This window comes from Synchiropus splendidus, chromosome 2 (assembly GCF_027744825.2).
Source record: "Synchiropus splendidus isolate RoL2022-P1 chromosome 2, RoL_Sspl_1.0, whole genome shotgun sequence".
NCBI classification, from domain to species: Eukaryota; Metazoa; Chordata; class Actinopteri; order Syngnathiformes; family Callionymidae; genus Synchiropus; species Synchiropus splendidus.
Genome location: NC_071335.1, coordinates 34,961,421 through 34,985,209, shown reverse-complemented (window position 1 = coordinate 34,985,209; position 23,789 = coordinate 34,961,421). Strand labels below are relative to the sequence as shown.

The following is a 23,789-nucleotide window of genomic DNA, read 5'->3' as shown; positions in this document are numbered from 1 at the left end:
TCCAACAATCCAGTTTCCCCAGACGGGATCAGCGTTAGAATCAGGACCGAGTCACCCAATGTAAACATTTGCGAGTGTTTCAACTCAGTTCGCTCACGTTACATTAACCAGCCAAAACTGGATATTTTAATTGCCCCTTTAATTTCATCATCCGCAGAAACAGGTGTTGACGAAAATCAATCCGATTGTGCAACACGACTTACACGAAGCTAATGAATAGGCTAAGCTCTGTACCTGCCACTGGGGAGGCCGGAACATTCTGCCTCTCTTTGTAGTAAACCCCAGAAAAACTCCAGACCCCCAAACACCATTCTCCCGCAGAAGCGTATGAATTATATATTGTACTATATATATGGAGCATATGCCCGGCCCATATGGCCACCCTGGAGCGAAGAAATTCTCAAAGCCCTCCTTAATTAACATTTTAGAGGGAAGATTTGGAGGCGGGAGATTGAGTCAGTGACCTATTTGGAGTCCATCATCGCCCAATGCAAATGTGCTAATTGGGACAGATTTTCCGGCTCCACAATAGTACAGGAGAAATGCTGGAGGATTCTCTCTGCTGTCTGTTTTGACAAAAGAAGACTTTCTCCCTCACTGTGTCACCATCTTTTCTTGGCTCCCTAAATATCTGTCTGCTGGTGTGTACGTGTGTTTTGATGACCATATGGCCAAATTCTTTAGAGGTGAGATCCCTGAAAACCTGCTCACACACACACACTCATGTTCACATGTACTCACACACACCTCCACGGAGCTTTGTGTATTAAAGTCCCTGATGGTGGAATTTGTTATCAGATGGCTCCATTTTAAAGCACATGGCAACGAATCAATGATCTGGCCGCTTCTTCTCTGCCTCTGCATCTTATATTAGCCACACAAAAACACACATGTCGGCAACAGCAAACACAAACAGAGCGATGCTATCCTGGATAAACCAATCGAAATCAGTCATATATCATTAAATGCACGCGTCGAATAAAAATGGTCAAAAGGAGATTTTTACGATTCCGAGCCTGAAAGAATAATACTTCTAAGTATTAAGGCATGGACTAAAAATGGGGGGATGGGAAAGAGATGAGAGTCCAGCCAACCTGAGAGATGGCAACCACTTCAAAGAGAGCGGGCGTCACTGGCGATCTGTTCCACGGTGTGTGAGGGGTGTATGAAAGGCAGAAATGGCCGCCGTGTGAGCGACTGCCAAAGACACCTCAGGGGGAAACGTTTGGAAAAATATGATTTTTTTTTTTCCCTTCACACAGTGATCTCAAGGGGGTGATGAGAAAACGAGGAGAATAAGAAAGAAGACGAGGAACCGAAGGGATTGCGCTAAAACGAAGCCGCGATGGATGGCTGAGCAGAGAGGGGATAATTATTTCACTTCACTTGAGGGTCCTGAAGGTTCCATCGGGTCGGAAGTGAAGCCAAGACGCACAGTCAAAGACGCTGCTTGGCTTCATGAGGACGAAAGAGTGAAACCATTTGGGTCTGTGACACATGAACATGTGATTAATTGTTGCAGGGAAATCAATGGTGCCGATAATTCAAACAGAAAAGGCGTGGTGAATGTCAGAAGAGAACTATTTCAACAGTCAACACCTGTCTGTCCACCAGGCTGTTGAGTTTAAACTGGTTTGAACAGAGCTCACACTGAGACACACCCTACTCTCTACCTAGACGGGCAACATTCGGCAGGGAACTTCTGATCATCTTTGATAAACCGCAGCTCCTGGACTGTGGCCTTCAGATAAACCTGTGCCAATTGTGACACTGGACTTTGCCGCTGCGTTGCCACACCGCTCACACCAACACCCATTTCCCCTCCTTACTCCAGCCGCACTCAGTTAAGGCATTGCTACAGTGCCTAAGTGCTTCTAACAATGAGGTTTTGGCTGGTACAATCAGCCCTTTGTGTCACACAAGGACTGATCCGCAGACAGAGTTTCTTGTGGTTATGGCTCTTATACAGCAGACTGTAACCACAAAGACCGAGCACGACGCAAACACGTACACGCCAGGACTGACCTCATAAGGTAGTGGAGCTCATTTGAAATCTCTCAACTGGACCAGTTGAGCGACCATAAGGCTGCAAGGTTAATATTGGCCCCTTGGCTCATCCCCATCGCTCATGGCCAACAGACAATCCAGCGCTCCACAGTTGGCATACTTTCTTAAGAAAACGAGTGCCGTGAAAAGTGTAGAAATTTAGAGCACAACTGAAACGAAACGAGGATAATAATAGCCGTGATGATAATTGGTTTTTGTCTTGTGACAGATTTATATTTAATAGATCAAAAGATACAATAGAAGTTTGACAGATCGGCGGCACCAGTCGGTCCGGATTCAATTACAGCTCATTAACTGACAAGTGAATAAACTTGTCACTTCCTGCTGCATAAAAGAACTGAAATGTATTGCAAACTGCACCAATGCATTTGTGCCTGTCTTATCCAAAACCATTTTGTGACTTACTAAACTTAAGGACTTGGAGCAGGATTCCATTCCTATGTTATGTTGCGAGTTGGATTTCATCCCGGGTCTGACGACACCACTCACTCTTGAGATTAGCTAGCAACATAGCTAGCGTTTAGAAAAACAGAGTCGGAGACTATGCTGAAGTGCAGCAATGAAACCAACCCGTCTTCATTGGTGCGTATTCCTCCACCGCACTCAGGAAGTAGTTTGCGCGCTAGACTGAATTAAGATGAAAACACTCAGAAATCAGAACGATGGATGTCAGACTGTATTGCTCATGCAGTGTATGTGTGACCAACTCGAGGCCTGTGGGCAGAATTGAGTCACCAATAATTTATAAACAACCTGCAACATCATTTGTTTTTGATGATTTACATGCCACTAAAAACCACTAAAACATGCCACTCACACAAGCACCATCATGCACTGCTACAGTCGACGCAACACTCAAAGGTTGACATCAAATTCACATTATGTCACAAAGCGTTGCCACTTGTTGCATATAATTACAGTGTTGACAACAATGTGGATGACATCTGGTGATAAACCTATTGCATGTGTGAGCTGCGACAGTGTGTTAAATTATGACCATTTTGCTAACATTATGCTATAAAAGAAGATGCCCTTGAAGCAGGAGTTTGATTAAGTGTGAAAGATGGTGTGAACCACATTGTTTTATAGCAGTTGTGTGCAGTACAACAACGGAAAGGATTTTCTCCCATTGATCGAGGGGTTGTCATTTTACAATATGATTTTTTAAATCTTTTCAAAGTAAAAAAGACATTCAGTCAATGCATTTATCCAAGGTGACACATTTTGATGTTGTCCTATTAACAATAACAATCCATTTGTGCGACAATTATGTGGAAACGTGGCGCAGAATTGTGGCATGCTCTGGTGCTCAGAAGGCTATTTGAGGACAGATGGAAATCTGCAAAAAGAATCATCTCAACTTTGGCCATAAAACAACAGAGTGGACTCGCTTGTTCCATTCAAGAGGCAAAGGGTGCCATAAGCATCAAAACCAGATCCTTTGAATGAAAATGTGTTATTATAGAACTTTTCTTTTTGACAGCGACATCTCTCTGGCCTTTTCAAGTTGCACTGTGAGAAGCTCATTGACAAAACAAGCTGCCAGCTCTGTCAGAGGAGACAAGCTGGAGGAGGAGCAGCAGCCACACAGACTTACGGATGTTTGCAGAACATTACCACAGTGATAATTAAAATAACCCCCCCCTCCACTCCTCACTATATACACCGGCCTTTTAGATCGGCAGCATCCAGCAGTGGTGTGTTTTATTCTGTTTGATCTGAACAGTGCAGGACCGTCTACTATGTCAACACAAGCGCTTCAGCACTCACATGTCCGCTGTATCATTAGAAACTTCCGTCATATAATATTCATATTCTTGTGATGGATAATAAATGATGGGAAATGTTAATCTACAAACAATTGCTTGGACTTTTGGGTCAATATTCACAAGCCAATTGTAGACCTTCTCAAAGGTCCTCAAACAAAGGCAGGACTAGAAGTTACTTACACTTCTATTTTCATGGTTTTTAAATTCCCAACACAACAGTAATCTTTATTTTCACTGACTTAATGGTCTTCAAACACCAAAGAGATTGTAAGTCAATATATAATACTGACAGGAAAGGTTGATTTTATTGTAAGTCATTTATAAACTGCAGTTTTATGTCCTGGTTTACTACCACAACATGCATCCACCTCAGTGTGAATGTGATACATGGTGCCAGTTATTTCACAAAAGAATAATAATAATTAAAAAAAAACAATAGACGGTGAAATGAATGAAAATGATGATTAAAAATACATTGAACATTTTTTGTTTTAATACATAAACAATTAAATGCAATAGTCTTCTGTGTGCACTGGATGAAATTAGAGTAAGAAAAAAGAACACCAACTCTGTCAGTGAACAGCAGCTTTCGTTGTAGGGACATTTTGGATAATAATAATAATAATAATAATAATAATAATAATAATAATAATAATAATAATAATAATAATAATAATAAGTAAAGTGACAATATATAAAACGATGAAAAGTACCAATTGACTTTAAATTGAATGAATGCTGTTTGTATTCACGTCGTCTCTCCTTTTATTTAATAAGGTTGGTTAATTACTCGACAACTCACTTCATTATATAATAATTACGGTCGGTCAGTGAGCAAACACACACACATACACGCACACACACTGACACACTCGCATGCACAGGTGTACAGGCCTGCTTTCAAACCAAATAATTAAAAAAACAACAACAACAACAACTTGAAAACAAAAGCGACAATGTTTTGTGGGAACGGATAGAGTTGGGTTTGTTCTATACGGTCCAGTCTAAACAGAACCATTGACTCACACAGCACGTACCATTATAGCGAAGGGAGATCTGCCAAACCGCTCAATGCCCCATTTTCCTTTAAAGTTCAGCTTCCAAAAAACGGTGAGAGAGAGAGTCGAGAGCTGGAGGAGGCAGACTCGGTCGCTTCGCTGTTGCCGGAAGCGAAAAAGGGGATCGAGTCAGTCCAACATAGAAAATCAGACTCTTTCAGAACCGGGTCCAGTCAGAAGGAGCGCGCAGGGAGCACAGGACAGAACTTCACTGGGTGCCGACCTCGTCCATGTCCAGCGGGCTGCGTCCAAACTTGACGAGGAGACGCTCCTGAAACCACGCCGCCTGCGCGCTAACGGGACGGGAGGATTTGCGCAAAGTAAGTTCGGTATGATTCCGTTTGTGGCTTTAAAGTCTGACAGCTCGCGTCTCCAAAAGCGGCTGGATCCGGCGAGTCGGATCCGTTTTAGCCTCGTATCTCTCTCCCTCTCTCTCTCCCTCCCTCTAGCTCTATCTCTGCTCGTCGGTCGCGCACACACAAACACCTTCACACTCGCAGCGTCTGACAAAATGCACACACACACTCGGGGCACCCCTGTCCCTCACCGCCTCCTCCCCAAAGCTGACGAGATGAAAGAGCCGCTTCTTTGCTGACGCGTCGTCCGCGCGTCAAAACGCTCAGCCGTCACAAGTCGCTCACCCCGCCGCGTTTACGCACGACATCTCCAGTCGGAGGACCGAGAGCTGGTTCGGATTCTGGAGGGAGGGGGATTATTGTTGAATTATCGGGTGAATAATTAATAATGGAGCAGCTGCGGCTCCAGGGGCTTGAGAGAACCGGGGACTGGATTAGCCCAAACGGCTCCTGTCTGCCGCCTTTCACGCACCATCCGCGGTCAGCGCGACAGACCTGTCTGCATCTGTTCACTCGGTTCAACGCGACCAGACTACGAGGTTGCTGACAGAATAATTTCGCCTGGAAATGCGGTCACATTTTCATCTGTTGCATTCACACGAGTCGTAAATTCGACACTATTTTTTTCCAGTAAACAAATAACTGGCATTCTAAAATGAATGCAGTATTGTCGAGGATATAGTACTCTCTTAAAGGATTGTAAGAACAACGAGCTTACTCCCCGTTAAAAAAAAAAAAAAAAAAAAAACTCGTCTTCCACTGTTACACCTAAATAATGCGAATAGTATTAAATAACAAGGAACAATAATTTCCCAACAATAAATGAAGAATGGATTATAATACATATATTACGGACAATCTGCAATGAATTTACTAAAGAGTTTGCAGTCACCAACCTTTGTACATCCACCTTTGTGTAGGTGGAGTACCCGAAGAAGCCATATTAACTTAATTCTACCGCCTGTCGGGAGATACATAAAACTACGTTTTAAAGTGGGGAAAACAGTTTTGGGCAAGGTTACCTTCATTTAACCCCGCAAAAGATAAAAACACTCGTTTCCCACGTAATGAAAAATAAGTCCATATCTATATTCATAGTGCGTGTTTGAGTTTGTGTGCGTGTGTTGCGAGATGACAACGTTTCAACTTACAAAAAAAACACAAAAAACCCTAACCATTGGCCACAAGTTTGAAGTCTGAAACTTTCCGGCGATGACGTCACTAACGAGCGTAATCATTATTGTTTCCCAATGAGGGTATTGTGTAATTGAAAGACTTTACTTGCCATGTCGACTTATACATTTAAAGGATTGTATTTCTATATTAGGCACATAAACCACGAATTTAAGTGGAATACAAATAAAATGGACAAATAAAATATATAAGAGAGTAAAATGTATATAAATAGTAGTAATTCATCACATAAAAAGGGAGTTACAATTTTTTTTAAATATTTGTTTTAATATGGCGATTTACCACTTTCAGATATCAAAATATCACATTTTTATTGACTGCACTCATACAAAAATTATATATATATATATATATACGGACACACACTACATTACCTTCAACAAGTGCAGCACTGACGTCACAATATAACATTCCATATTATTCCATATAACCAAATGTAATCCCATTTTCTTCTAATTGATTAAATGTTACTTTTCGTCTCAAAATTTACCTCGATTTGCGCGTTCAGTGTGTCGTCATCCACCGTGCCCCACATCTAATGACATTCCTGTAATACGACTGCGCATTAATAATTCAGCCGTGACCTCCCACCACATTTGGCCTCATCAATCTTTCATTGATTACTGTTTTGCTCTTTTATTACTTGTGTTTCGGACTCATTTGTGTGATTCGATTAATTCAACACAATCGCGAATGAGTGTTGAATATGTAAGTGGGTGCATGGACTTGCGTGTGTGTGACCGTGTGTGTGTGGTGGGACAGTAAGTCCAGGTGAGGCCTACAGCTTCCCACTCTCTTCAAAACTCTGAGTCTGTTGCATTTAATGGTTCTATATTGATTTAAATGTCATAAGTATCTTATAGTGGACACTCCCGACGGCTAAAATTAAAAATATCCGATGTGTCTTGGTGCAATTTTAATTTACGTTTCGTTAAATTCATTGCAACACTGAATTTATTTTTCTGTTACATTAAATTTCACGTTTAAAATAAAAAAAATCGAAAGAATAAGACAAATGACCTAAAACTAGTTCAAGGCCTGAAATTGAAAAGTAATGAATTTGCGTTAGAGCAAAAATGAATGTTAGGATAAAGTTATATTAAATAACGAAAAAAAAACAAACAAACTCGAAGAAATGTATCATCCTGTTTCAAATTGCGTAATATAATCGCAGTATTTTAAAACCTCTTTTAAAATGACAATGGCCTTTATTTTTCAAACAACTTTTTTCTATACTGTAACATTATTTCTAATCGAATGTGTTTTTCTTTCAGATGCCGATGGGAGAGAAGCAAACGCGGATAATTCCATTTTATTTCCACCAAATTCCGTGGAATAATAATAATAATTAATAATAATTAATAATAATTAATATTTCACGCCCAAAAAACGACATAAAAATAGCCAGTGCAATTTCAATGAAATATTTGTTTTATAAATCAAACGAAACAAACAAATTGAAATTAACCTAGTTCAAACAAAATACGAATGAATTACTCAACTAGCTAAACGCTCTATTTAAAGATGCATTTTTATGCATACTTCTGGAAACAACATATAACATGGCGACCTTCTAATAATATTTTGAATGGAAGGCACCTGCTTGTTATATAAGTATATAAGGGAAATATAGAAATATAAGGGAATGCAACTTTATTCTTAAAAAAATTATCAGGGATTCTGTTCAGAAAAAAAAACATAAAAAAGAATGCCACACAATGAAACATGTTGTTCTTAAATTATAAATAAAACAATTACTATTCAGTGAGGGCATTTGTTTGTCTATTTATATGATTGAAAACACAATTCATAGCTGTGATGCACCATATGTTAATTTGACCTCATTTATAAATCCCATATTTTTTCTGCTGCTCAACATCAACACATTTTATTAAACAAAAAAATGTTGATTTCTGCTCAACAGAATTTGTTTCCAAAAAAGAAATAATTTAATTACCCTTTGGAATAATTCTGAAACAATACAAAAATATATAGCACAAAGCAGACAACACACCACACAAGCAGCCAGGAGCCTAACCACAAAGCCTGAGATCACTTCAAGAGTTGCTATTATGTGGTAAGAGCGGCGGATTGGAGGATAAGGCAGGCAAACTTTAGATCTAAATGTTTGCCAAAACCCATCAAAAGAAAACAAACTGTAATGAGAAATCGGACAAAGAATTTGGGGCAGTGCGGGGGCTAAACCTCAGCAAATAAATATCAGTACTCTAGGTTTTCTGAAGACATACTTCAAAGTGCATATAACAATTCCAGTATTCATTTAGTTGCAACAATATTGGAATATTTTAAGACACACTAAGCAATGATTCCAAAAATCTAGCTATTACAAAACATGACAAAGCTCTCAATATTTAAAAGAAATCATGTCTTGGCACATTTACGCTTCACCGTATTTATTTTTGTAACCACCAATATGTTTTTTCACTGTTGTCAGAGCATAAGTCAAATTGGTGTGCTATTGCCACCAAGTGCAATGTTGTAATGAATATGTTTTACACTGCAATAAATAATAGAATCTATAAAATTGCGTGAATTCATTCATTAACACAATAAAAGAATGCATAAGACTTTGAAAACAATTATGTAATTTTGTTTTATTTATATCACATGTCACAGAGTAAAAGTGGTGTAGCCCACTTGTTTGATTATTTCTGCTTGAGATTTTTTTAGAGCACAAAATGGAGGAAATCCCAAAACTATAATCTGGGTCAAATTACCTATTGTCAAAGTCATAAAGAGATTTTTTTCCCCCACAACATTGAAGTCAGTGTGGGAAAAACACAGAAGTGACATTGGAGATTTAAGACACATAAGCTCATTAGCACATTATTACAACTGCCTCGATCGAGCAACACTTGTAGCATAAAACTACCATGAAAAAAGTTCAATAAATAAAAAATAGAAATCAACAGATGATTCTCATTTTCAAATTACAATATACATTTGTTCTCAATATCAAATTCAATCAATGGTGTAGTCGATGCTCCAATCATAAATAAATAATGCCAGACTAGTCTGAGAATGAGAATGATGAAAAATTAGGAATTATGTGTATTATTTTCCATGATGATTTTCTATTCGCTCACAAATGAATTGCTGTATTTTATCTATAGTAGTTGAAACTTGAATGCCGATACATAAGTGGAAAAAGGTCTGAAAATATTGGAGTATATTATATAGTCTGCTAAACAAAATGTATCAACACAGGTTACAGGTTGCTTTAAAGTAGCAAAATATAGCATTCAAAACAGTCAAAGGAACTTAAAAATGTCAAATTACAATAGTATTAATATATAATACCAATACAAAATTTGCACACCCACACCAAATAATATTACAAGGGATGGAAGAAATTCATTGACAGCACAAATGAGAGCAGGGTTAAAAAAAATCCTCCTGTTTGTCTATGAAAGCAATGAGTAGAATCAAAGCCAAATAAAAATAAAGAAAGAAGTTTGTCACTTTATAATAAGTCTGACCTGAGCTAGTTCACGCATCACCGCACAATGTGTCAGTGGTGGTGTTCTCTGGCTTCTGGAAAATTCTCCAAAAAACAAAAGTGGGAATAAACAAGGCTCTTTTTGTCTGCAGTCACCCAGGTTTTTTCCTCTTCTGGGAGGACTGCAGAGTGTTGTCTAGCATTACAAATCTCCGGCCCAGGCTGGATGGACACAGAAGGGTTCAGCTGGCCCAGCTCACAGTGTCTGCATCCTTTATGCTCTGCCATGCAAACAAACCAGAACCAGAGAAAAGCCGGCGGAGACGAAGGGCTGGTATCGTGATAATAGATGGCCAGAGCGAGCGCCCAAATGTATGTGGGTAAAATAAAAGTGAATTATAGGTCTGGTGCTGGTGTACAGCAAAGAGAGTGTCCAGCAGAGTCCTTCTTTTGCAGCCCGAGGAACGCCTGGCTGGTCCTGGCACTGAACACTGGGTCGGCTGTGCTGCGGCCGCATTTGACTACACAAACGTGGAGGAGGTTGAAGACAAAGATTTGGGGGGGGCGGGTGAAAAAACAGCATTTCTTTCAGATGACAGTTCACAACATCTCTGAGATTCATGTCAGTTCACTTTGTCAAAGCATCAAGCTAGAGGCAACTCTGGGATTGGAGCGAACCTGTGTCCTTTTCTGCGTGTAGCTTTCTATTGGCACTCGAGTTACCGTTTCACATTGAAAGTGGCTGTTTCACTTAATCCTGTCCGGGGTGTCCCTCACCTCCGGCCCTGTGTAGCTGGGGTCAACTCCAGTCTCATGCAAACCATTGGGAGAATGAGCAGACGTTTCTGGCATCAATAAGTTCACTTTTAAACTCAAGTTTGAGATACTGGAGGAAACTTTCAGCGTTATCTCTTTTCATTCATCTGGAGGTTTAAGAAGCGGAACCTGACTGTATGAACTGCGTCGGAGTTCCAGGTACGTATCCGAGGTCAAGTGTCATTTCCACTAAGAGCTCATGATGAAAGGCCATATCCAAACTCCAGAGGGCTGGATGTGAAATAAATATTTCGACGGAAAAAATGCAATAAATTGTATATATCGAGAGTTCCTCAAATCCAGATAGAAAAGTGAAATGAAAGTTGAGGAATTAGCGTCTTGTATATGCCGATCTCCTCATGCGGTTTGTTTAATCCAATTGCTATGATGTTACTTTATTAACAGTGCTTGAAGAAAGGTATTTGTTGTAGGTAAATATCATTACATTTAAATAACACAAAAGGCACCAAAAGTCAGAGACAATGGCAAATAAATGTTAACATGATGATTTACCTAAATAAAAAAAAAGATTTCTAACCTTATTTTTATCAGTTTTAAAATACTTTTCTTTGCAATTTAAATATTTTCCACACCCCGCTGGCGTTTCACGAGGGTCCTTTAAAAGTTTGCAACACATTTGGGAGAGAGCGCTGGATGTCCTCATAACTATATGGTCTCTTCATTATTTTGCAGGACCTGCTTAATGGTCCAACGGGGAGCGGCAGACCCTCCCTAACATGCCTCCTCATTGTGTCCTAAACAGTCAGTAAACGTGACCTGACGAGGGGTCATCCCCGCCGCAGCACCCAGGACTGCTGTGATTGTCTGCGTGGATTAGCGGTGGGCTGGATAGGTCAGTGGAGAAGTTAGTTTGTGTTGAGAAGGGTGGGTGCTTTAATGTGCATGTGTATGTGCTCCCCCAGGAGAACAGAGGACTCCTAATCTGCTTTCCTGGCTCTCCTTTAAAGGGAGAGCAAGACACACCAGAGGCTCTCTCTGATCCGCTGCCCCATCCATCCCTCACTTTCTCTCGACACGCACCCGTCATCATCTGTCTCTCTCTGCTTTTAGGCCTGGTTTTCTGGGCCCCCCATCCCTATGCTCTCTCATCTGTCGTGTTGGCCCGTTGCGGTCTTTGTACGGCGACAGCCTCCATCACCAGATAGTGCCTAAGAGCGCTGATTCCACTTAATCGCTGCCTTTTTTATTAGTTTTCCGTCGCAGGGTATTTTGTGTTCTGTATTGCGTTTATCTATTATGCTGTTTCAGATTTATTGCTTTAGGAGGCAGACTGTGTGGCACGTTACCCGCCAATACGCTACACGACGCAGTGATCTCTCTACGTCTGCCCCTATTTATGCCTGTCTGCTTTCATCCCTTCAAAATTAAATGAACAAACACACACAGAGCCGTGTCTCGCTCGGAACTCTCCAATACTTATGCAGCCACTTTTTTAAAATTAGTTTTGATTTACTGGGCGTCTTAAGATCTCAACTGCGTTTATTTAGGCTGGACCGCGGCCACAGGGGAAGGGAAGGTGGCATCAGTTTCTCGGATGGTACTTCACTCACATCCATCTGTCCTGGCAGCTTTTACGCCTTCAATTCTCCAATTTTAAAATAAAATTGAAAGTCGCAGGTATGGCTTTGTGTGCGGCGCAGATGTCTTTCTTTGAATTAATTTAAAGCAATTTGCACAACATTTAGGACGGCTTAGTGGCGACTGTGGCACCTCTGAGTCACCTCGCCCGCCCCCTGCCAAAAATAGTCTTTTTTGTCTTTCGTTCTTTTTTTTCCAAAGAAGCCAAAGAGTTTGGTTCCAAACGTACACAGCACAACGCAAAATACAAGTCGAGATACATTAGAAAATCTGTGTGATATGACATGTCCATACCTCGTGTCACACACAGCAAAATGTAATCTAACCGTGAATTTAGATGTGATTGGAAAACAGGAAAGTGAAAGTGGCAAAACCTATTTGAAACAAACGCTCCATGGATATCAATCTAATCAAATCTAGATCAAACTCATTCATATGAAATCACACTTGAGTTCAAGGTTGCTTAGTTTTCTTCTGAGCCACTTACTTTGTTATGAGGCAAATTCTTCTTTAAAGTGGCTACAATTTACTAAAGTTTAATTTGAATGGATGGATTTGTCATAAACCTGTCGACGCACGGAGAAGTCAATACATATGACCGAAATGTAAGGAACTGTTTCTCTTCTGTTGATCCCTTCATAGTCTCACGGGGACTGGAGCCAATACGAGCTTCTCGAGGCAAAAGGCAACCACACAGGCACACCTACAGATGATATAGAATCACCAATTGACTGGTCTGAATTTGGTTAAAACGTTCTTGTTGACATTCTGATACTCTACTTTCTTATAAAAAACACTAACTACATGATAAAGGAAGAGTATTTTCAATTTGTTACAGTGTTAAAAGTAGCTTTAACTTCATTTGACAAGACTGCGGGCAATCTCCAAATATTTCCCTCTAAAATGGCGGCAACCACGCCCGGCCTCCATTTTGTTCTGTTGCTGGATCCGGCACCTGAGTTTTTGGAACAGTGTGCACGTTTGAAAAGACCCCCTCACTATGTCCCACTGTTACCAGGCTTCCCTCGTCCTGTTATTGGTCACCGCATGTGTCATTGACCCGCCGCACCAATAGACGGTCTTGGTGAGATTTTGGCTTTCAGGTTCTATTGGCTTCCCATGCCTGGATGGCGGGGGGTGCAGAGACGGGCTGGGTCTGGCTATCACCTCCACCACATCCCGAACCAAATGAGAGAGTGACAGGTTCATTGATGAGAATCCTGACTGGGTTCATCTGAAATTACAATCCCACCTTGATTTTGAATACAGAGCGGCGTTTGGGCCTCACAGAGCGCACGTCGAGGTTGAAAAAAATTGAAACAAAAAAGGTTGAAATGAATATTCATGATTCTGTCTCTGCCGTCCAAATGTACCCCCCTTCCCCATCCCTAAATCCTCCCACACCCCCTCCTCACTTCCTCTCCCCTCCATTGGGTGGCAACACTTGGTCGGGCACATGGTGAGACAGCTGTTGCAGGGCAACATGGGCATCTGTGGTGCGACGAGGAAAAAGGAAGATAATGTGGGGTTGTGGGGGTGTTTGTAGGGGGATCAAGTGAAGGGGACGCTACTCCCCCTCTCACTCTGTGTGTACAATTTAAGTTTGACAAAGTTCTCATGCTGGAGAACAAATTATCTCTCCAAATGTGTTTGATACTATACTGGATGCATTTTAGAGACATTCTTATTTACTGCTTAAATTGGGCCAATTCTCTCTCCTCATCATGTATGTGGCACAAACATCTCTCTTGACAGACATTGAAATCTAATTTTATGGGTAGAACAGCAGAACACTCAAATGAGTTATAAATGAGTCAAAAAAGTGAAAACTTTCTGTTCGTTTCAGCCTAAATACATTGGATAAATCCCAACCTATTCTGGTATCAAACCAGATATTCGCCTCTAATGACCAGTTTGACCTCCTGATGTCACTGTTGCTATCGGGTTTACTTAGTTGACTCCCTGGTGAAGTGTTCCCGTGTCTTACTGAAGCACCGCTGCTAACTTCAGCTCCAGTCAATGAGTGTGTTCCCACCTGGCACATTACTCTGCAGTGTTCCAGGCGCGGTGTCGCATGGCGTCACTCAGGGAAGCACGTCCACGTCAATCTACAGTAGAGCAGATTTTGCACGGAAAGGTCAATATTATGTCCTCCATGGCGACACAGGAACCTAGCCTCCAGAGCGAAGGATGATGACAGTTGATACCATGGACCAGCATGACAGGAGTCATCCATGCTGCCAAGATGACACCAGTAAGAATTTGTTGGCCTATTGGTGCCATTGAATTCCGACCAACCGTCATTTAATGTTACAATTCTAGCGTGTTACTTGTTTGACAGTGCCAGGCAGCAAGTAGTGCTGTCTTTGTGTGTCTGAAAAGCAGGTGTGAGAGGAGACAGTGCTCAGCAATGACTACAAAAATTTGAGTCGTGCCATTTATTTCTGAGTTTTTAAAAGTGAAAATAATTTGCATGCCGTCCATCTAAAGGGTCCAAACATCGGGGCGCTCATTTCCTTCCTTCCTAGTTACTCGGATGAAACATTACAACGTTGCTTAATACTGGGTGAAGTGGAATGGTTCAAGAAGTTGGCTTCATGTGCTTGTGTTAACTCAAACTGGCCACGCTGCAAACCAGGAAACACCTTAGCGCTGATTTCCAAAGGCGTGTCTCCAACCATTCGCACCTGTTTTTAATTGATCACACAACCTGTTAAATCAGCCTGTGGCTCTGCCACAGCACGGAATTCTAAACAACACGCAATCAAGGCCCTTGTTTGAATTGCCTCATGTTCTCCCAAAAGGAGGTTTCGGAAGAGAGGAAAATCAGCTGCTGCCCCTGAGACCTGACCTCAGTTAAGTGGCGAGATGGTGGTTTTCCAGGAATACATTATGGTGGCTGACTCCATGTTAAAAGGAGTTGTAAACAAATGAAAAATAAAAATAAAAAAGTCAATAAAGTGGATATCAAAAAATCTCCACAAAAATCAGTGACCCTATTTAATAAGTATCATTAATATATATGAATGACTGGATGTTGTTTGATCAGATTAGAGTGGTCATTTAAATTAAAGTTTGAATGATATCACTGATGAACATTCTGTTTTAATCTATATACAATGATGTTCTACAGATTTGTGATGTCACTCGCCTTTTTTGGATTTAAGGAGCCCCTGTGAGCTCATTGAAATAATAAAAAAAACATTATACAATGATCAAATTTGTGTTCTTTGATGTATAAATAAGGTGATCAATCTAATGTTCAGGTGACTCTGATCTGTCATTCATCTTACCTATACCTATACTAATACCTCACAATCAAAGTACTGCGACATTTCAGCAAAAATATTGAATAATTTAGATAATTATAATATCGGAATCATTCACCCCGATTAAGGGTGCTATAAGACATTGGTGAAAATAAAGATTAAAGAATTGATCTCTGAAAAACTTTGACATTGTACAATAGTTAAATAACAAGCGATGGAGGAACTGTCTTCGATTCAATAGTTTAAATTTTGTTCAACACGTCAAGTCATGCCTTCTTTATTTACTCTTTGTTTGACACTGAAACACCAAGCCCACCCCTTTTTTGACCAGCACTAGCGAAACATGAGTCAGCATTCTAATATTCTATCGTATTTGTTTGACACAATGTTGAATCTTGACGAGTTCACTTCAGTGACCAAATGCAAATAAAGTTCTGGAGCTCAATATTGAGCTACTTGAAATCGTTTTGGGGACGAGAGAAAAAGTGACAAGGACATATCTCGCTCTTGTTTTGCACAATGAAACGTGGCGGCCGTCCTGCACGGAAACATTAGCATAAAAATGATGGCTCCAGGTCTGGACTTAAACCCCGCATACCTTTCATTCTGCCTTCAATTCTGGTTTTCTCACACACAACCCCCTTTTTCCTCACTGGATGTGTTTTCCCAGGGTTATTATCACACGCCAGGTGCCCCCCGTTCTATATACTCTTATAGAGATATATAGCATCACTCCCCTTTTCTCTCACACTCCCACTCCTGCCATTTCTCCCTCAAAGCGCCAGTGCAGCCTCCACCTCGTGGTGCCAAGGTGGGCAGCCTCTGCCTTGGCATTACAGAGTCCTTCTGGTGCCCCAGATAGCTGTGAGTGTGTGTGCATGTGTGCGAGTCAGTGTGTTTGTGTGAGCCCTGGCCCGGTTCACAGCGGACATGGCCAGCCCTTTAAACTGTGTCAAGGCTCCAGATGCTGGGAGAAACTGGGATTAACACAGGCTCTTGTATGCAGACACATGAGCACAAACAGAAACGCGCGCACACACACACACAACACTCTCTGGGCCCGCTCACGTGCTGTGTGTAGCATGTTTCCACCGGGGAATTTATTTGCACTTACAGCGATGTATTGATATCACGCAGATCACATGCTGCATTTAACAGCAATATCAGCTTCATACAACAGTTGGAGGAAACAAAGCTTTTATGAGATGAATGCAATTTTGTATCACACGCATTAATGCAGGTACGAACAAATGCATGATGGATCCCCGTGTTGCTCTCAGTGTGGGCCGAGCCTGCCAATCCAGCACCTCAGCGGGTGGATGTGGATTAAACAGAATAAGGGAAGGACCTTGGAGACCTGACATATACACACACGCACCCCTGCGTCTGGACCCTTTAGAAACATGCCACCACCCTCAGGGCATAAACACACACAAAGTCAAATTCAGCCGGACCAACAACAACCAAGTGTCCACCTACTGTGTCTTTAGTGGAGTGCCATAGGCCTGAGGTCATGCAGATGCATCCACACGGACGCTGGGCCACACATTCCACCAGTCAGTCTGACATCATGACAAGTGACGGGATGTGAGTGATAACAAATCAGCAAGGCCATCCCCTGCTCACCAGCAAAGACTGGAGACTGCTAATGACAAGAATCCAAGCATGTGTGTGCAAGAGTGTGAAGAGGAGAGAGAATGTGTGCTTCTCGTGTTCCCCGTCTCTCTGTCTGGCTGTGCAGTAGCTATAGTGCCAGTTATGGAGACTTTGCCATAGCAGGGAGCTGCCTTGGCACCGCGCCCTAATTTAGGGGAATTAAAAAGCACTAGACAGGCCCCTTTGTGGCACTGTGCACCCGCTTTAATCTCTCCACGCCTCAGCGGGCACCCTCATCACCAGGAGTGGGCACCGTGCCCATTTGACCCTAGGCAATATGGAAATTGCCACCAAAATCCTAACTAAGCACCGGGCCCTCTTCTCTGGTGCAGAGTACACACAGACGGGCACACAGTGATTTTCTCACAATGGTTCTGTACACACTGAACTCACAACATGACAAAAAAGTATGTGAAGTGTTCATGTGTTTGTTAAAATTCACATTTATTCTACCCCTCCCAGCATTCCCGGCGCCAGAAATGAACAATTTAAATGGAGTCTGTCAGCATGTGTAACGTATGTGGCGATCACCTCCAAACTGGTCAAGAGACGGCCGTCCCTGCCTGAGGTAGCCGACCGACAGGTCAGCCAACTACTGCGTAACCGCTGCTGGTGCAACTATTTCTACCCCAAGAGATGACCCCACCGTATAGTGAACATGAATCAGGCTCTGAAGTGAGCTTTGAATACACTTTGCTATATACACAATGGAGACTGATACGGCACTGAGGAAATGGGTCCCACAAAGACAAACCCTGTCACCAATGATAAGGATATAATAATGCAAGTACCAGACTTGCTATTGCTGACTACAGCCAGTTTCTGAAAAACAAATCAGTCATCCATCTGGATGATGAAACAATGAATGCTTAACATTATCAGGATTTAAAAGTTAAGTGAAACTACAGGTGGAGAGCACAACGGAAGCACCGGGAACAAAAAAACGTGTCAAATTTGAATAGAGGACTAGAGGTGTTGTCAACGTTATACATGAATATTTACTTCAATCCCACATCAAACAACAATTCTTTCATCATCAACTTCAGGTGATGGATCAAAAGGAGGACAGAATTTCTGTCCCTTTTTTTGTATTTTCTTTCCCCCAGACAGGTTTAGATGTTTCTTAATGACTGTTGCATACGCCAGTAGCATAACTGCAGATCAACTAAACATGTGAATGAAATTAATCTTTTTGACCATTTTCATGGCTTCATCAAAAGGTATCAGATTCAGAACTAGTCGGTGATGCCACTGTATTTTGTTTGACAACAATGCGAGAAAAATATTGAAAGAACTGATTTGCTAGTTGATATGATAATGAATGTCACACACATCATAGCTGCACTATGAGTCAGTGGTGGAAGTGACTGGTCAACGCAGTGACCACCATCCCAGAGTAAAGTTCCACAGAGGATTGTCCTCCAAAGAAGCAGCCTTTCTGAGCAGCAGTACCATATTTCTGTGTTCTTTGTGGTGTACTAGAGCTGCACTTTCAGCAGAATATTTATAAAAAGATCATGATAAGGAAAAACAAAACAAAACAACAAAAAAAAACTGCGCTGGAAGTCAAGTCCTTCATCTTCTTCAGAGCAGACTTCCACCCTTCTATGTTCAATACATTTGGTGCGTGTGAGATAGTGTCTTTTTTCAATGTAGTTTTATAGTGCTCTGTTTATTTTAAATTCCGTGGATAAATGAGAATATGTCCTAATGATAAAGCGACAAGCTACGCATGACATGACAGCACTTACTTATGTCACTCATCTGAAACCGCTGACTTCTCTCTTTGATGTGCAGGAGAGGCCAGGGCCTGTCATGAGGTCAGCCATGAGGTCATCCATCGGGTCTAATGAAACTGGCAGGGCAGTCTCGCTGGGCAGCCGTGTTGGCGCAGCAAGCTAAACCGAGGAGAAAAAAGGCAATTTAATTAAACAGCCAGGGCGGACAGACTCACACACACACAGACACTTGCTCACAGACGATGATCGCCAGTGATTTCAAATCAAACACACCCGCATGCAATCACAGAAGTACGAAAAGCAATATAACTGACTGGTGAGTCTCTACTGGTCACTGCAGGTTCACAGTGTTCCCTAAAACAAAGAGCCACTTTGGCCCAGAAACAGGACGCTCTCTCCCTCTGTGCTCTCTCTTCCTCCTACTGGTTCCACTAAACATGCCTCAAAGGTCTCTGGGCAACATGAGTTTGAAAAAAAAGTTACCATGGCATTTATTTGGCACATGGCATCTTGTCCTCTGGTTGAAGATATGGGGTTGCCATGACATCAGAGGGAACCCCAGAAAGCATACAGATCTCTCTCTGTGTGTGCACTTTGTGAGACGGACCGTGCCAACCTCAGCGAAAAAGCTTGGACTAACACCCAGGACGTTGGCAACCGCAGAGTTCAAAGTTCATACACTGATATCTGTTGATACTTTGGTCTGGTGTTTTGGTGAAACGTTGCTATGCTGCTGTTCAGAAACGTTCTTGCAGCTCTGAAAGCAGCTTTGATGTTTGTATCATGACATACTGACACTAATTAATGCCACTTTTTTCACATAATTTGGTTGACAAATAGGAAGCTGGTGTGTTCGAAGTGTTACCCCACAATCTAAGAGCCATATTCAAGTCTTATCTCATATTTGTGACCACAGAACACCCGTTCAAAATCTTGTTTTATAAGGCTTTGGAATGTTAGCGTTCATTTCCATGCTTGTTTTTATTTGTTCTTCTTTTCTTCTTGCATTCATTTTTAATATTTTATTTATTTGCCAGAAATCGAGTTCTTCATTGTCTTTATATTTTCAATGATTTAATCATATACTTCAGTAAAACAGTCGCTGGATATTTAGAAGTAAATTCACAGTGGAATGTTCAACATCACTTTAGCCTGTTTCTATTAACACATTTGTCAAATAAAGGAATTTCTTTCTCTTTCCAGTTGTTTCTAAGTCTAAGTCAATGTCTAAGTCAATAATCCACCGAGATAATAGCTTGAGTTATAAACCTAGACAAGGTGGACAAAGACTACCAAAAGAAATATACTGTTCATCAGCAGTTTGTGACACATAACTCTCACCTGTACATCTGGGATACTTCTCTAACTATCAACCAGTTAACACTGGCTGGAGCTAATTCCAGACAGTTATGGGGCGGGACGCTCTGAACAGGCCGCTATTCACAGGGCACCAACTCACACATATGCCAGCACACTCATACTTCATTTAGAGGCATCAATTAACCCAACTGTAAATGTTTTAAATTGGTTGACACTTTCAGTATGTTTTATTTGACTAACTTTATGTTACTGACTTTAAATCGACCTTGTTTGTTCTGTCTTCATCCATTTACGGTGCATAATACCCTTTCATTTCTTTGTCATGTATGTTTGTGAAAAATACATCTTGTTCTCCTCCAGATAATTCTCCAAGAAAAGCACTTCGAGAATTGTATTAATCTTTTCCATTTGTAAAGTTAATAAAGTTTAAAGAATGGCAAACAGTTTGTCCTGATTTGTGCGCCAGAAATGGTGGAAAAGCAGCCAATTGTTCGTAACATAACAAAAACAAAAATCCATCCAAAAGCATTTGGAGAGACAAGAACCTTAATGGAGGCAAAGCCTGAGAATAGCTGATGCTTATGCGCAGATTATGGACGAGAGCCTTTACTGACCTCTAGTGGGTTGCATGTGACACTGCAGACATTTTACATTCACTTGAAATACAGTATTTATAATAATAAACTAGCGCAGCCGCTCTTAAACTTAAGTAGTTGTACATAAGTTCATGACACTCATATTCATCCATTGAAAATAAAGGCCATGGTATTTTTATATTTTTAGCATAGCAATAACCAGTATTACACTTTCAGATTGGAAGAAATGGAAAGTGACCTGATCACAACTGACTGAATTTCAAATGAATTTAAAGCTGTTGACCTTTGTGGAATACACAACTTTGTCAGCGGTAGGAAAGAGGTGCTTGTCTTGCTAAAGTTAAATCACCAATCGAATGTGTCAGAAGGAGAGGAAGGCATTATTTAACAGCAAAATTTGAACTGAATGGTCCAGTAAACGTGTGTTGCATTTATAACTGACATCTGTTCAATGTCCGCAGGGTTTTGTGCTACTCTGTGTGTTCTGTCAAAGTCTTGTGTAACTTATCCAAGCAGCCAGCATTGTGGGTAATCAGGGATTCTGGCAAAGTTTCCCACTTGCCAAAAAAAAGGGGGAAAAAAAAGAATAAAATGGGAAATGGGGAATGCAGGAACAGAGAATTCATAAATAAGTAATCCAAAGTAAAAAATAAAATTAAAGGCAGGTAAAAGTAAAACAAATCACAACAAATGGCTGTAATAATAAATGAATAAATGATGGAGATGAAATTGTTATATTCATGAACACATCCAGCAACTGATGGATTGCAAAATAAAGCCTCACATTTATCATTTGAGTATGTGCCGAGGCAAGGGAAACAAAACATTTTTTATCGTGCAGCCAGAGATGATTTTTTTCTGATTACTGCTGACAGAATTCCCAGTGTGAAAAGACTTTTATCTTTGAATATCCCATATTCAGCTTTCAATTGTTTTCCATTTGTTTGAGGAATTTAAAGTGTAAAAAAAATATGGACTGCCATTTGAAACCTGCACAATATCAAGCAATCTCTTTCAACCCAGTTGAAAAATGAAGGTCATTGTTTTTAGGGTCTCGAAACACGACAAACTGAGGAGAAACAATAACAATCCACGACGGGTCGTGAGGCCTGAGTTCCACATTTATTCATTTTTAGTAGCTTCAAAGTGTCACAGACTAGAAATGGATGTTAATCAGAGGTTCCTCCAGTACACTGAATGTGCTCAGACGGTCATTGTGGGAATACGTTCGACATCTTGGCTGATAATACGATGGAAACAAGTGGATGCCAACTGGCCGTGCCGGGCATTTAGGGGTTAAAAGTATTAGAGTAACTGACTCATTCTAAGACTGTTACAGAATAACCAAATCAAATGAGCGTTTTTTCTGTGCTTCTATAGTTTGCTGCCTCTAACTTCGACATCACTACAGAGTGGCACCCCTCTTTATTGGCAACCAAGGCCAGTGGGTTGCTTTTGATATCCATACAACAGAATGAGCTGACAAGAAGGAAGAGCTTCTCCTTTTTGGTGAAAACTTATTCTGAGCTTTTTATTTAAATAAAATGTGTATTTTTGTATGAATTATAAATTATATATATATATATATATATATATATATATATATATATATATATATATATATATATATATATATATATATAATTTATTCATGTTTAATTAACTTACATATATGACAATGCTTTTCAGACTTTTATTTCCTACAAAACAAGAATCAGCTTACAAACACTAATTCATAATAAGCCATTTTATTCGGCCGATGATCTGGACGTTGTTTCAAAATGAAGTTATTAAGTTTGACACCCCTTATTGACGCCAAGAGACAAAGAAACTACTTCAAGTATTTCTTCCAGGCCTAATCTGATTTAAAAATTCCGCCATAAAAGGCTTTGATAAAAGTACATGATATGAAACACTCTCAACCACTAAAAGAAAAAAAAGACTTTTATGTAATTCAAAGAAGAAAAATGAGTGTAAAAGAGTGCTATCACATGAGGATGACGGCGTGAATGACTTGACTGAGGTGAGACCAGCCAGCTGCTCAGTCCGTCCTTTTACTACGACTGTACTGTTTGGTTCATGCCGGCCTCTGTGCCCTCCGCCTCCATTCTAAAACAATGGGAAGCAAATCTTACAATCGCCTTATTGGTTGCTAATCTAACGGGAGCGATGGGGATATTAAGCAGATTGCGGAGCATTTCTGATTCGACATACAGCCACCAGCTATTGCAACACTTCTGGGTATTTCTTCGGCCGGCTGGATCTAGAGGAGATTTGGCATGATGAAGGAATCATGCAGCTGAGAAAGAAAGAAAGATTACGAGCCAATTTAATAAAGAGAAACAATTAGCACATAAAAGATTGATATGGTCCGTCGCTTTTAATGCTCTTCTGTCTCATAATGAAGTCCCTTTGACTATCCAGGCTTCACACACACACACTTACACACGCACGACAGTGGTCTCATTACTCCCCTCAGGGTCTCCTGACAGGTGTGGCTCCCACATACAAACACTCACAGATAAACATTTGACCAACACACATGAACAGACTCTCTTCTCACACAGGCTCGACCCTACAGGGCATTTTCCTTGCACTGAGATTTTACAATGAACACTTTGTACGGCCCCCCCCCTGCCTCCCGGCCCCCACTGGCTTCCAGCACATCCCTCTTTAAATGGGAGATTATGCAAATGAGCTCACACCACAGCAGCGCGCTACATAGATATCACCATCGTGCTTTAGTCTATGAGAAAATGCACGGGAGTCACAACAGGAGCGATGAAGCTGAGAGACAGACGGATGTGGCCTAGATAGTCGACGTCACAGGTGTTCACCTCGCAATCGCAAGCTGCTGTTTGTTATTTGTACAGTGCTTCCTGTATATGAC

General features: G+C 41.0%; 1 protein-coding gene across 9 annotated transcripts in view; it reads right to left on the bottom strand.

Moving 5' to 3' along the window:
* Positions 1–5,406, bottom strand: part of LOC128753696 (nuclear factor 1 X-type-like) — a 91,410-nt gene extending 86,004 nt beyond the window's left edge. For 3 of the 9 annotated variants that reach the window (XM_053855654.1, XM_053855651.1, XM_053855653.1), the window contains exon 1: positions 4,874–5,406. In XM_053855654.1, coding sequence (XP_053711629.1) covers positions 4,874–4,876 — 3 coding nt within the window. In that variant the 5' untranslated portion in view covers positions 4,877–5,406. The remainder of the gene's footprint in view (positions 1–4,873) is intronic. The other 6 variants (XM_053855648.1, XM_053855656.1, XM_053855649.1 and 3 more) reach the window with 3 other exon arrangements.
* Positions 5,407–23,789: the final 18,383 nt, after the last annotated feature.